The sequence below is a fragment of the Penicillium solitum genome, assembly GCF_028829755.1.
Source record: "Penicillium solitum strain IBT 25940 chromosome Unknown utg000009l_segment0_segment0, whole genome shotgun sequence".
Taxonomy (NCBI): domain Eukaryota; kingdom Fungi; phylum Ascomycota; class Eurotiomycetes; order Eurotiales; family Aspergillaceae; genus Penicillium; species Penicillium solitum.
Window position 1 is genome coordinate 2,253,101 of NW_027072128.1, and position 14,208 is coordinate 2,267,308.

General features: G+C 46.8%; 5 protein-coding genes across 5 annotated transcripts; 1 reads left to right on the forward strand and 4 right to left on the reverse strand.

The window, feature by feature from the left end:
• Positions 1-2,123: 2,123 nt before the first annotated feature.
• Positions 2,124-3,508, forward strand: N7455_011941 (FAD-dependent oxidoreductase; the record flags this gene model as incomplete). The annotated part of the gene is given in 3 exon segments (XM_065606782.1): positions 2,124-2,422; positions 2,514-3,076; positions 3,090-3,508. 3 exon segments carry the CDS (start codon positions 2,124-2,126, stop codon positions 3,506-3,508), a joined length of 1,281 nt encoding a protein of 426 aa, XP_065459948.1.
• Positions 3,509-4,087: 579 nt separating this feature from the next.
• N7455_011942 (uncharacterized protein) lies at positions 4,088-4,705 on the reverse strand (the record flags this gene model as incomplete). Its single annotated transcript, XM_065606783.1, has 1 exon — positions 4,088-4,705. One exon carries the CDS (start codon positions 4,703-4,705, stop codon positions 4,088-4,090), a length of 618 nt encoding a protein of 205 aa, XP_065459949.1.
• Positions 4,706-5,058: 353 nt separating this feature from the next.
• Positions 5,059-6,938, reverse strand: N7455_011943 (uncharacterized protein). Its single transcript, XM_040953736.2, has 3 exons — positions 6,740-6,938; positions 6,379-6,687; positions 5,059-6,301 (listed from the first exon to the last, which is right to left on the reverse strand). Exons 1-3 carry the CDS (start codon positions 6,882-6,884, stop codon positions 5,175-5,177), a joined length of 1,581 nt encoding a protein of 526 aa, XP_040815825.2. The 5' UTR covers positions 6,885-6,938; the 3' UTR covers positions 5,059-5,174.
• Positions 6,939-8,966: 2,028 nt separating this feature from the next.
• Positions 8,967-10,613, reverse strand: N7455_011944 (uncharacterized protein; the record flags this gene model as incomplete). The annotated part of the gene is made up of 3 exons (XM_065606784.1): positions 8,967-9,749; positions 9,792-10,271; positions 10,419-10,613. The coding sequence occupies 3 exons, from the start codon at positions 10,611-10,613 to the stop codon at positions 8,967-8,969; spliced, it is 1,458 nt and encodes a 485-aa protein (XP_065459950.1).
• Positions 10,614-11,165: 552 nt separating this feature from the next.
• Positions 11,166-12,885, reverse strand: N7455_011945 (aminoglycoside phosphotransferase family protein; the record flags this gene model as incomplete). Its single annotated transcript, XM_065606785.1, is given in 4 exon segments — positions 11,166-11,923; positions 12,032-12,410; positions 12,461-12,852; positions 12,867-12,885. 4 exon segments carry the CDS (start codon positions 12,883-12,885, stop codon positions 11,166-11,168), a joined length of 1,548 nt encoding a protein of 515 aa, XP_065459951.1.
• Positions 12,886-14,208: the final 1,323 nt, after the last annotated feature.

Consider the following 14,208-nt stretch of genomic DNA (forward strand, 5'->3'; position numbering starts at 1 on the left):
GCACTGGCATCTTATGTAGAGGCGAATGTCCTGCGAAGAAGCTCTTGTCTTCAGTGCTGTCTTGACTTGTGTAGAAACGCTGACATCTAAAATCTTCTTCTGTGAAAATTCTCTTTTACAAGAACCAGATAGTGAACATGATCACAGAAATGATAATTTTATTACAACATCAACCAGCTTTCTATATTCTTTGACGTGCCTGTAATGCCTTTTGACACAGGATACCAGAGCCCATACTTTCTTTACTCCTTATTCATTCCGCTATCGTTGCAACCAAATGAGTAACCCAGCGTGGAATGCGTACTCATTCCATACAAGGCGGTTCCGTGACCAACAGGAGCACTTTCGTAAACGGTGGCCTGAGTAGTAGTTGTCGGAAGTACTGGAGGTACTGGAGGTTGTGAGGATAGAGGGTTTAGGGTTGATGATCAACTATTCAGTAGTTATAGAGGAGATACATACATGTAGATATGTCATATAATTTTCAATGCCATAATTGAGTTTAGAACGATTTTTAATTCTTCTCTGTATATACAATGTTGTATGTAACTATGTATATTCTCGTGGCCCCAGGCTACACGCATGCAACATACACCAGGGGATTACCCTATCTAAGATTTCACTATCTAAGAAAGTAAATAGTGGCCAACATTTACAAAATAAAATTTCATGATAGATAATCAAACGAAAGAACGGGCGAAAAAAAACAAAAACATACAACAGTGAGGATTCGCTGGTGGTCACCCACCCAACTACTAACTCACCGGCGTGTGGCTTAAGTACGGCTGAGCGGACGGGAAGCCCTGTTTTCCACACCCTATGGTCGTATGTGTCATGTAACGTGTGGGAGAGAATTGTAAGATGCAGATAGCTGTGTGATTAAAATGGTGATGCCGGTTATGTCCAGTGTCTATCTCAGTGCATGATGACCTTGCTCGGCGGGGTAAGCACTTCCCCCTGATACGCGGGCCCGGGGTATGGACAGCCGCGTAGTACCAATGAGACAATCGAATTTTGAGTGCAATTCTCAGGAGTTAGTGGAACGAAGTTTGTAATGATAAATCTCGAAAGGTTGGAGAGGAGCAGACAGGGAGAAGGAAAGAGCCAAGGAGAGAACAGGGTGGAGATCAAGATGACCGTGCAGACTCGTATTTGTCACACCCCAGTGCGTTTACCTTGCTTTGCCGATGTTCAAGTTTTGTTGGGTTGTAGTTGTTCTTCGCAGAGCAGACATTGGAAATATTTCCGAGATAATGTACCATATAATGCCAGTCAGATGAGGCCATAGGGCCGCAGTACAATGGCTATATTGTACGTATTCTGCGCGACAGAACATTGCGAAACCGGACAAGGGACAAACACCAAAGAGGGACAGCCTCTATCACAAAAGGCCCTGTCAAATGCGTCGTACTAGACAATAAAGCCACTGCATCACTGAAATATGATAGTTCATTTCCTCGGACTTCATCATTATATATCAAGATGGGCATTTCACATCTCTTCCTGTGCCAATACTAAATGTATCCACTTTATCCGTCATCGTGAGTAACCCCCCCCTTTACGGCAGGTCAGATAAAAGGGTTCCGAAGAGAGTAACCTTTACTGGGCAAAAATGGTCACGAATACGACATGGCCAAGTTGGAAACTAAGCCGTGTTGACCTCTGTATATAGTACCCAAAGGTTGACTCACCGGGAGGGAGCAGAGTACCCTCCCGAGGTCTCGGCTTCTCGAATGGCCGGCTTCTAGGGTCCAATCACAATTGTCAGCTGTAAGAACGAGTCCGATCATTAGGCAGGTATATTTATGATCACGATTCTGATGCAAAGCCTCACCAAAAGGGACGCTAGCTGATGACTCAGCGGGGTTTGACGCTGACGTGCTACCCGTCCCAGACCTAGGTAACTAGGTAGGTCCGGGGGTACTTCCGCTGAGTAAACCGGATATGTTTCTTCCGTTGGCCCCGTGGATCTATAAAAGTATATTTAAAAGTAAAAAGAAACCCCAAAAAAACTATAAAGCCCTGTCCAAGTAACAAGGACCGTTCGTGATGTACATTATTCTATACAGTTTTTTTTCCCTCATACCCTTTGGCCTCGTACCCTGAAAATATAAGCCAACTCAATGGTACCTAAATCATTTAAAGTCATTGTCGTCGGCGGTGGCCCTGTCGGTCTAACCGCCGCCCACGCCCTTCACCACGCAGGCATTGACTTCCTAATCCTTGAATCGAGGAGCTCTGCGGTTCTGGATCAAGGTGCTAGCCTTGTTTTATCTTCGCCGAGTCTCAGAATCATGCATCAGTTGGGAGTTCTGGAAAGACTGTTGAAGATAGGAGGAGAGCTTCAGCACACGCAGTCTATGACACGAGATGGACATCAATTTGTTAACTCTCAAGCAATCTTCCAAGTCCTGAAAACGAAGTAAGTTTTCCCTGATGTATTTGATAACTAATCCGCTCTACGATTCTCATCTATTCGTAAAAAGAGATCTATACTAATCACCTCTTATCAGCCACGGAACTGCGCCAGTCGCATTTCATCGCGCCCAGCTCATTGAAACTCTGTTCGAGAGCTTGCCCACAGCGGCGAAGGATCGTTACCTTCTGAATAAGAAAGTAGATTCCATCGAATCCGATAAGACCGGAGTGCGTGTGACTTGCACCGATGGAAGCACTTACGACGGATCTATTGTCATTGGAGCAGACGGCGTACACAGCAAGACTCGTCGAATAATGCGCGAACAAGCGCTGGAGGAAGTCCCTCAGCGTGATTGGGATGCGGCCGTCCCCTTCCCGGCTCTCTACAAATGCATGTGGTGCAGCTTTCCTCGGGTCGGCGACTGTGGACAAGCCACCGATACACAGTCCCAGGATATGTCAACCATGTTCTTAGCCGGTCGGGAGCGGGGGTGGATCTTTCTTTACGAGAGACTGCCTGAGCCGACGACGTCGCGCGTGGACTATACAGAGGGAGATCGACAAGCCTTTGCAGCTAAATTTGCTGGTTTTCCGGTAACCGACAAGTTAAAGGTTAAGGACGTGTATGCTACTCGTCTGACCGATGGGATGGCGAATTGTTTTGGCTGGAGATGCTTGTCATAAATTTACGCCTAACGCGGGACGCGGCCTTAACAATGGGATCCAGGATGTGGTGGCTTTGTGCAACGGGCTTCATGAGATACTGGAAACGAGAACCGAGAATGATTTGCCGGATCTAGTCATTCTGAGTAAGATGTTCGCAGACTATCAGCAGACCCGATCAGCTCCTGTGAAGTCCGACGGGGATCAGTCCCTTTACCTTTCCCGCATGCATGCCTGGGCAAATTGGTTCTCTCACTTTATGAGTCGCTATGTTCTGTCGTACGATTGGTTGTTGACCTGGACGGTGAACTCACTTGCCGCCAAAAAGATTCGGAAATCGTTGGTATTGAAGTATATTCATGTTGATGAACCATTCTTGGCATCGGTTGAGTGGGAACATCCATTGCGAGAGAAGGTAATCGAATAGACACATAGTGGAGCTCAGAATGACTTTCTAGGCGATCTCTCCTTACCCTATAGTTCTTACCTTATAGTTAAAACAAGGGGAAATTATAACGTAATTCAACTTAATAGCGACTATAATTATGGAATTACCATCGTTTACATATGATCTTCTTAAAATAGAATAAAACGTAACCTCCAACCGTATTTATATTTACTATAGAAAAAGGATTAAAATAGTCACTTCTCAAGAACTCCATTGTTAGGTAAAAAGCGCCAAGAGAGCTATAACCGTCCCGGTGCGATGTAGAGCTCAAGTTTGGCCGTGTTGACCATGATTCGTTAATTTTGGGGGGGGGGGGATGAAATACTAAAGACTCGAGGCTTATCCTCCCTTTTGTGCGTTCCCTCGCAATCCTCCTTAAGCTATCAAATCCATCCCGAATAGGGGATACAAAAATAAGGGATTGTTAATGCGTACTGATAGATTACGGTTCAATTATACCATCATAGCTACTAGTACATTTAGTAAAATGAATTGTTTCCGGCAATTAGTATCCCAAGTATCAACCAGAGCACTTCACTCGTCTGACGAGCTTTTCTCTCATTCATTACGTAGAGCATGACTAGTATAGCGCTCTCCAGACCCGCCTTCTTCGTGAATTTCCTGCTCATCTGAATTCAGGAGAGCTCCGATGCGATTAAGAAGCTCCGTTTCTTCCGGGTCTAGTTTCGTAAATTTATTGGTTATAATTTGTGCGTGGCGACGTGCTGGCGACAGCTCCAATTCCTTTAATATGTAGGGCACGTAATATATCAGAAGGCCGAGAAAGCTGGTCGCAATATAGACAATAAAGATTGCACGGTAGGAATTCCGAGGCTTTTGGGAGCCTATGTCGTTAAACGCTAAACACCCAAGGTAGATACCAATTCCAATGACAAAGGAGGCTAGTGCGTATCTCAAAAGAAGGGTAGGTGCCTTGATCATCAATATAGAATGGAAGGAAGCAGACTTCCATCGATTTTTGCTCTTGAACTCCTTTATCATTGACTCAAGCTCTTCCATTCTTTTGTGTCTCACGGTTGATTCATCGCCGATATCGTTCTTCCGTATAGTTGATATCATTTTATCCATATCTTGCTCCAGGTTATGAAGTCGTTGAGAACTGCTAGGCTTGCCGAAAAAGTCTTTGATATCGTCGGTAGTAAAAAGGCCACTCATTCTTTGTTGAACCAAGCAATAATAAAAGACAGACAGGCTTCCAGCTATCAAGCTGAGCACAAAGGCTGCTTCTGCAGTCCAATGGACCTGGTCAAGGTCTGTAAGTGCCAGGGCTGTAATAGCAACCTGCGCCACAATAGCTGCCTAAAAGGTTCTTATTAGAAACAAACTCAGCTTTTATTGGGTGAGTCGCATAGCCCAACCAACCCCTATTGCCCAGGGGTTGGGCCGCATCACGCGTCTAGTGCAAATTTCAAGACATAAGTATCTTTTGTATGAAAACACTATATGTAAGGTACTTAACGTGAAAGGTTCTTGTAACTAACTCGTATCTTTCAAGGTCTTCAAGAGATGATAAATTTGCCAAACGTAGATATATATGAGTATACTAACTAAATTTTGAACTTTTGGTGATTTATGAGATAGAAGGAACTCCAGGCAACATGCGAGGAAAGCACAGGTCCCATATTCAAGAAGAGTACAACTTCTTCTCGTGAGTGTGTAAGCCATGGACATTACCCTCAGTCTGTGCACTCGCGCTTCTCATCTCAAAGCGAACCGATCCCTTGTTCACCCCGTCACGCAGGGCATCAAGATTCTGGACACCGATATCCTGGAGAGAATGCTGCACACCAGCAACAAGGTAAGGGACAAACTGAGTAATAGAGCCACGATCAATCACGGAGCCCGCAACACCCTGTGCAACCTTGACCTTATCATTCTCGGAGAAGTACCGCGAAGCACCGGCATTATTGCCAGCACCACTCTTGCTCTTGTCTTCCATGACAGCAATACTTCCCATACCACGGAAGGCCTTGACCAACTGTCCTTCATTGCTCACAAAGTACTCACCAGGAGACTCAGTGGTACCGGCAAGCAAGCTTCCCATCATAACTGCCGAGGCACCTAGCGCAAGTCCTTTCACAATGTGGCCCAGGTTCTGGACACCACCATCGGCAATGGTAGGGACACCAAAGCGAGCGGCAAAGGCAGACACACTGCGCACGGCGGCGGCCTGAGGACGACCAGCGGCCATGACTTCTTGCGTGATGCACGCCGAGCCACTACCCATACCGATCCGTAGACCATCCGCACCGGCAGCAATCAGCGCCGCGGCTTGCTCCCGGGTAACAATGTTACCCGCAATAACGTCGATATCGGGGAAGGTTTGCTTGATGTATTTGATCATGGCAATCTGGAACTTGCTGTGGCCCTGGCTGCTATCGACGACTACAATATCCAGACCCGCGTCGACGAGCTTCTGGAGACGGACCTTATCCGCGTCGTGCGTGCTCACGGCCGCAGCGCAGAGTAGCTGCTTGGATGGAAGCTTCGACGCAAGAGGATAGTGAATGTTTTTCATCAAGTCACTCCGGGAGAGTAGGGAAATCAGGGATCCATCCTTATCCACGATTGGCAGCTTGCCCTTCTTCGAACTCCGGAGGACTTCGTTGGCTTCGGTGAGGGTGGTGCCTGCGGGTGCGGTGACGAGGTCTGTCGCCATAACAGCCCTGACTGGATCCTCGGGGTTCCTGTGGAACTGGATGTCTCTGCTAGTGACGATGCCGAGAAGCTTCGAATGGAGTGTTCCCTTTTCTGTGAACGGAATAAGGTAAGAACCACCAAACAAAACAAAGCGCGAAAGACAAAATCCTAGGAGAAACCCAACTAACCAGTCACGGGGAATCCGCCAAATCCCCATTTAGTCTTCAGTTCCTTTGCCTCTCCGACTGTCGTGTCCGGGGACAGAACAATAGGGTCCTGGATGAAGCCATTTTCATAGCGTTTCACTTTCCTCACCATCTCGGCCTGCTCGTCTGGAGGGCAGTTATTGTGGATAACACCCAAACCGCCCAGAAGAGCCATATGAATGGCCATGTTGTGTTCGGTCACAGTGTCCATGGGAGAAGACAGGAGAGGGGCCTTGATGGTGAAACGCCGGGTTACTTTGGTTTCCAAAGAAACATCAGATGCCGGGAAAGCTGTTCGGAAGATTAGAGACAACTACCACTAAGCCATGGTTGGTTGCCTTACTGATAGAACCGGGCAAAACGAGAAAGTCATTGTAGGTCAAGGCTCCATGACTATCCGAGTCGAGGAGAGTATCGACGTGGAGGCCATCCCCAGGATACTCTTTGAGCACCTCTAGAGCCTTTGTATAGTCCTGAATTTCGACCATAATGCAAGTAAACCAAAAGAAATAAAAAATAGAAATAAAAATAAAAAACTAATATGTATTGGGATTGGGGGGATAATTCCCGAAGAAAGTCAGAGGGGCAGGGGACGGGTGTCCTTTTAACCTTGGAAGGCTCTAACAGTAACACGCTTAGCGAAGGATTTGTTGATAATCCACGCCCCACAACAACTAGTTTACTATGCTGCCTGAGCACATACCTGAGTACGGAGTACGGAGTTCTCCGTAATGAGCCTGGTCCGGAACTATACCATGCTAGCAGGGGTTAGAGAACTGACCAATCAATACAGAGCCTAGGATGTATATGGATTGTCGGTGTAGAGGCGCGATACGACGCAAGAAAAAAACGTCAAGACAAGCCTTACCAGACTCAGCACTAATGGTTGTAACGTTCTATGATCTCTCGAGTACTACTATCCATCCAATGCTAGAGCGAGTCCTAATATGAAGAGGGATTACAATCTCTCACCCAAATATAGCCCCAGAGTGCCTCTCCAAGAATGATGAGAATCTAAATCATTTGTAAGTCAATATCGGGTCTGTACGGGGGCCTGGACAATGTGCGGGCGAGTTGGGTGGGGCCGCCCGCCATCCGGCCCCACATAACCGAAAATTTCGAATGCGCTAACCATGACCTAACCATGGAACCTGTAAAGATCGCTGCCAAGACTTGGGGGCTATTCTTACCTACATACATGGGTGTACGCAAGCCTGATTTGTCCTGGAAAAATTATCAGTAGCCTGTTATGTTGGTACTGAAGGTTGGGAGAAGTCAATTCATGATTAACATGATATTTCCGCCAGAGCTGTGGGCAATTCCGACTAGAGGACATGACATTTGCTCACGAAAATGGTTGGTCATCAAGAAGAGGTCCCACGCGAAATCAATCAATGTATCTAGGAAATTGTTGAATTTGTAGTGATTTTCAAGAATAAAACGGTGATTATATACAATCCATACTGAGCTGATCCTTGTTTTCTATCCCACTCTAAGCCACGAATATGGAAGCTAGCAGCTTGTTCCCACAGCTCGTCCCACAGCGGCTCATTCCGTTTTTGTCCCCAAGCTTTAAGGATGTCAAATGAGGCATCGGGTTAAAGAAAAGGTCACCTTCGGCAGACCAACTCCATGAGCGGCAATGAAAGTAATTACATCGGCTGGAACGGGACCATCGTGTTTAAGGGTGTATTGTTTGGCATTAAGTTCCAGTACATCTTCCTGGGTGACTGTGGTCCTATATGACTGCTCGGGACAAGATATTCAGCAACGATGAGCTTCTCGCAATAGTAGGAATTCGCCAATATTCCTGCGAACAAAAACTTCGAAAGTTGTCATAGAGATATTCTCCTCCTTTTCCTTGCAGGGCGCAAGCAATATCTCTAGTCTAAGGCTTCTAACCCCTTGTGCTCTTGTATTTCCTTTTAATTGATATTTCAGGTTTATGGTTACCATCTCGATAACAAGTATTTGTCATTGAAGATTTCATTAAATTTCACTTCTTAGCTAACTTTCACTTCTCATCCCTAACTCACTTCTCGGCCAAGGCAAACATATAGCCGTCCCAACCATACGTCTGTTCAGCATGCGGCCGTAAAGTCGAGCAACTCTGAATGGGAGTTTCGCCCGCGGATCGGGCTCATGAAATTGGATACTCCTCTGGAAATCCAGCCTGGTCGGCTGAAACTGCCAGGCCGACCCGTAGAGCTTCATCGCCGTGAACCAAACTGAAGTCATTGCATGCAAAAGGTCATTCCATGGGACTTCTCCCGGGTAGGGTTAAAAAGTATTGTTCGGAAGACCTTGAGCGCACGACCATCAACAAAAAGGGTGGGTTCACGACCAGCAGTATCGGGTCTTGTGAGAATTTCCGCTTCTGTAATGGCTATGGGGTGCTGAGGTATTCCACGGGTTTTGACTTTCCTTCTGGGTTCTGCAACATCGAGTGATTTTGTCGAAACATTGGAAGAGACTTTAGAAGTAGGATTGTGTGAAAAGTAGGTATCGATGCTGCCTTTTCCGTTAATACCCGCAGTTCCGACAGTCGAAGGCTTTATCGGCTCAATCCACTATGTAGTGCGCTTTAAGATGCGCTGCTGGGAGAGGAGACTCCGCACAGCAATGCTACTCGATTGATCGCTGAAACTGACCATAACCCGGTCATTATCGGCCCAGAAAGCATCCAGGTGGGCTTCAGCGTTGCGCAGCGCCGCCACGCTCTCCTTAGTACGACGCCTTTCGACGGGATAGGTAAATTTCCCGCCTGAAGGGTCGCCGAGCCGCGAGGCTCGAGTGAGGACGGTTGTATCACGAAGGCCCTCGAGGATCTGTGCCCATGATTTGGTCCACTCTACATAGTCCTGCTCAAAGTTTTCCTCACGATTAGAAAGTTCAATGGCAAATTCCCGGGCCCACGGGTAATAAATCTCCAACTGGTGTAAACACTGGGAAATAATGGAGATGTCACCAAGGACCATGGTGACGTATGAAGAGAGTAGGTCCCGCGCTCTTGGGTCTGATTGGAGGAGTCGCTCTAGCTCGTCGACAATCAGAGGCATACCAACCAAAGCCAAGCAAGAGCTATTCTTAGACAGAGTGCGAAGTAGCCAAAGCACTCTGTTCTCCACCTTTCCCATCTTGTAGCGGCACTTGAGCACGACCGAGATATCTGTCGACTGGGCGTCGGGTGGCAGGCGAGCGAAGTATTTCCGCAAAGGCGGGGAGGCCGCAACTCCACATTGGAGATTAGATAATGGTTCTGTGGCCCCAAGGTGGAGGTAACAATGGAACCGAAGCAATGTGTGTAGATACTCCTCCGGCAAACCTCTTGAAGGCGAGATCTCGTCAACATACTGTTTTTGTAACGAGACCAACTTCTTAGCTTAGCTACTAACTTCGGAGAACAGCTCTAGGTCAAGGTACGCTTTCGAGACAACAGAGCCAATAATGTGTGCCCAGAGTTCCGACCGATCACGGTTCATAAGCGGGTGGATATTTCCATAGAGATCTTTCAACGTCTCCTGACGATGGTCCCTGGCCTCTTGCAGTGTCCTAAAAAAATAATCGGGATCCTCGCGCAAAGCCCACACGTGATCTTCTGCAGTCGACGCCTTTGTGGCGAGCAGTGACTCGACAAGGCCAAGATCCAGTTGTGCTGGGACGCGGTATGGGGCTTCTGCAGCCATCACACCCAAAGACTTGAAACCGCTTATCTCACTTTCGGGTTTAAGGGGCGGTTCTGGTAAAACAGGGAAGGAGTCACTGGTCAAGGTGGACTCGGGGATATCATGGAGAAGCTGCGTGCAGCACTTCAACAAGAAGGTCAAAAGTCGCTCTTGTATTTCCAGTATCAGCAGTCCCTGTCCAGGAATGCACTGCTTTTTTGTTTTGTCATCCATTCAAAGGAATCTGGGTTTTTCGCTCCAAGCCACAAGCCTCCCATAGTCTTTGATATTCTCTGTCAGGCGGTTCATAATCATCGTATGGTTATCCAGAAAGATGAGCCCAACTGCATTGCTGACCCTGCCCATATTCGTAGCACCGAAGTCGACGGCCGTAAAATTCGAAGGGTGGTGGCGATTTCGTGAGTTCAGCAGCATGGGCAGCGTCTTGGTGGTCAGGAGCTTCTCCTGGTTTATGTAAGGCCAGATGTAAGAGTCCCGGTATATGATACTTTTGTTATGGTCGGCGAAAGCTTGGAAGTCCGGGCGATGCATTACTGGCATATTCGGCCAGGCAATTAGCATATCTTTAGTCTCTGCTGCCGAGTCTTTTTTCGTCCACCGCTCGCGAATCAATGTCTCGTGACGTTGTAAGGTTTCGTGCAAGGTTTGATAGGTGATGGATATTTTGTCTGACCTTGCCGCGGCCTCTCAACGAACGTTTGCCAGAGACATCACCTCCGAAATGAAACCACAAATGGACTTGGAGAAAGTTGAAAGATCACTCCGATCCATGCTGCCTGTGTACAAACTGGGGTCAGCATAGGTGGGCGTGGGTAAGTACTGGAATTGTCGAGAGATCACTGTAGTTGGTGGGGCACTGTGCTGGCAATGAAGAACTTGACGCGTTGAAGGTTCTGTTTTAGGAAAGAAGAAAACATGTATAGTTTAGATGAGTGGGAGCAACAAACAGTACCTATGCGACCTCTTCATTTGCCCATGAATGGCCACACTGCTTCCCACTGACTTATCTCTTCGTTTGTCGCGCATTGAGAATCCAAGAATTCATGCCGGCATTTTTCCAATCGCACTTTATAGTACTCGTAGCTAATAGTATTCGTAGCTACTGTGGTTCACGCAGCCGTCCCATCCTCTGTATGCACCGACTTGATCTAGGAACTCCTCCATTAGTACAACACCACTCGCCCACTTTTTCTCGTCCTCCTTTTGCTTTTGTTTATCCTCCTCGATAAAGGAAAGTGGGCAAGGCACGGAAGACCCTATATAAATCGCCCATTTTTCTTGTAGTCTTATGAGCATGCCTTGAACAATTGGTTCGCCGCCACTGAAGAGAGAGCCTGAAAGGCCCGTGATTTGGCCAGGGAGTGAATCTCTGAACCGCAATGCTGCTGCAATCTCAGGATAATCCTGCATCATTTGGATAGTATAAAGCTTGTAGAGAGACTGAGCAGCACGAAGCTTCTTCGCCTCAAGCTGCTCTTCCGCGCTGAGCTCATCGAAATTCTCGGGCAGACTGATAGATTGTAGTCCCTCCGGAATTGGCCCCTCAAATTCAATCATGGCTGGATGACGCGCTTGAAGAAATAGGGGTGATAGGTTCACTGCCTGCCAATCAACAATAGAGAGAATCTCTGTTGGCCGATCCGGGTTCACGAAGATGTTATCCCCATGTAAGTCGGGGTGCCATAGAGCCGGCTCGGATATTTCTTTGTCTTTCGGTGATAAATATTGAGCAACCTTGAGGTAATTCCACAGTGTCTCTTCTCCCTCTTGCGATGAGCGGTAGGTTGGTATTGACCAGGCCCATAAAAGAGTCCTTGCTGACGTGGGAAATGTGTAAAGGTCTGTAGACAAGCAAGTTCGTGGTGGGCACGAGAAAGAACGTAATCCTCAATAGATGCCCTATTAGAGAACACATGTTAGGACGGTTTTCCAACGAGGAAGACACTTACAGGGCCCTCGGTGAACTTCAACGGCATTTCTGCCATCATCGAAGAACGTTCGATTCGTTGTTGGACCAACAGCAAATTCCACACCGACAGTACTCCTTTCACCCGCAAGCTCAATAATCTGATTTGAATGGATATTAGGCAGGTTATCGGCATAATACAGGCTTCCATACATGGGAAATCGAGTGGATATGAGTGCTTTCTCAAATCTAGCGAGTTGTTGAGCAATATCAAGTTTTTCAGGACCTGGTATATCATTCCACAGTTTGCCAAGTTCCACTCCCTGGCTCTTCTCCATTATAATATACTCGGCTCCGATATCGTCGGTGGAGGGGCTCCAAGCGTACACTATCGGGGCTGGAATGTTGAGGACATTCCGAACCTAGAAATTGGGTATATAGTCTTAGCAACACAAAGTCAAGCAACCCTCACATAGTCCATTGTCGCCACCTCACTAGCTGTGGTAAAGTATTGCGGTCCGGCATTAGGATTGGGGAGCTTTGCAATCACTTCTTTCCCATCGTTCATCGTAAGAAGAAAGTCCTTGTTAAAGTTCCCCTCTGGAAGCTTCTGTACTTCGACGCAGGACATAGACCCTGTCGCCTGGGTCGCGATCTTGACGAGTTCTGCTAGGTTGAACTTAACATAGCGACGAGAAAGCTGCTCCTTCTCATTCCAAAGCCAGCGTCCCGATGTGTAGCGATAAAGGCTATCCTCATCACAGTCTAACGTGGAGGTTCCTTGCGTGACAGAGGTTGCATGCGACCAGGGCTGAACAGATGTTGAAAATGCGCGCCAGACGCGCGCATTTTCAACATCGGAACCTGGTTATATCAACAATCTGCGATAGAAGGCATGATGAAACGAGTTTAACATTGCAAGGGCGTAGATAAGATGGGTTGGAGGATCCCATAAGCCCTGCGTGCGTACATTTTGTCAAGGGTCGCGTTCAGAAAGAACACATCCTTATCACATGCATCACATTACGGGCGGGTGCAGTGACCAACTTGACTGACCAACTTGACTGTTTTCGTCCATCCCCTTTTTCAGTATCTGCCCCTTTCTTTGCCTGGATTGCTAATTCGGAATATCTGAACATGCTAACACTTATCAAATACATATTTCTAGTTCCACAGTTCTGTTATCACTCCAAGGATTCTTGTCTAGCTTTCCAATCAATATGGACTTAATGTTTATTTATTTATCAGGCGTCAAAACTTGGGGCATGTTTATTTTTCTCTTTAGGCTTCCCTATTATTATTAGCTCTGATATAGCCACAACGATAAGAGATCACGCTCGCACTGGTCCACACCGACGATATCGCTATTTGGTCCTAGTCAGAATGATGATGTCATTTTGGCCCACCGCTACCCACCTTAGGTATAGCACGATGTTTAGTCAACAATGACCTACACTTATGAATGTACCTTGCACGGATCAAGAGGTGATAATCACTCAAGATTCCCGATTACAAACCTGAGGTGAGCTCGTGGAGGTCTGTGCATCAATTATGAACGAATTCAGTTTATGCCCGAAGATCTCCCGGCTGACATGGATATTCCCTGATTGGTTATTTGGGATCCCCGTAGTTCCTAAACTTCATGTTACCCTTGGAACCCGCAGATATGACTTCATACGTGGCTTTCACGTCAATTTCCCCGTCTCTTATTCTCAGCCTCTTACTTCCCCTCATATCTTGTATAGCAATCGAGTCTGTACGGCGTACTCTGTACATATATATCTAAGTGGTACAACACCCTTCAACTTTCAAGGGTCAAAAGCAACATTCCCTCAGCTCAGCCAAGACTTCCCGGAGATCTCATTGTTTGGATATGGTAGAGTATAAGTGGCACCCGAACGTTAGAACCTTCTATAACCAAATACCAACGCATAAAATGGACAATGGTAGAGTGCTCTGACGTCAGGCTATGTGGGGAATGCCAAGAAGGGAAGGGACCTCGGGATGCCGCAGATCAATTCACAAGGCTTTTTTTTTTTCTTCTTCTTTTTTTGATATTCCCATATAGGATATTAGGATGATTGGGAATATATTATGAACACATTAAATAATGTGACCATCTGAATATATTGTAATATATATAACTGTCATTGTTCCACATCTCCAATCATAGCAATTATCATCGCTAGATCTAATCTCAGTACGGCGTTGCACGCCACG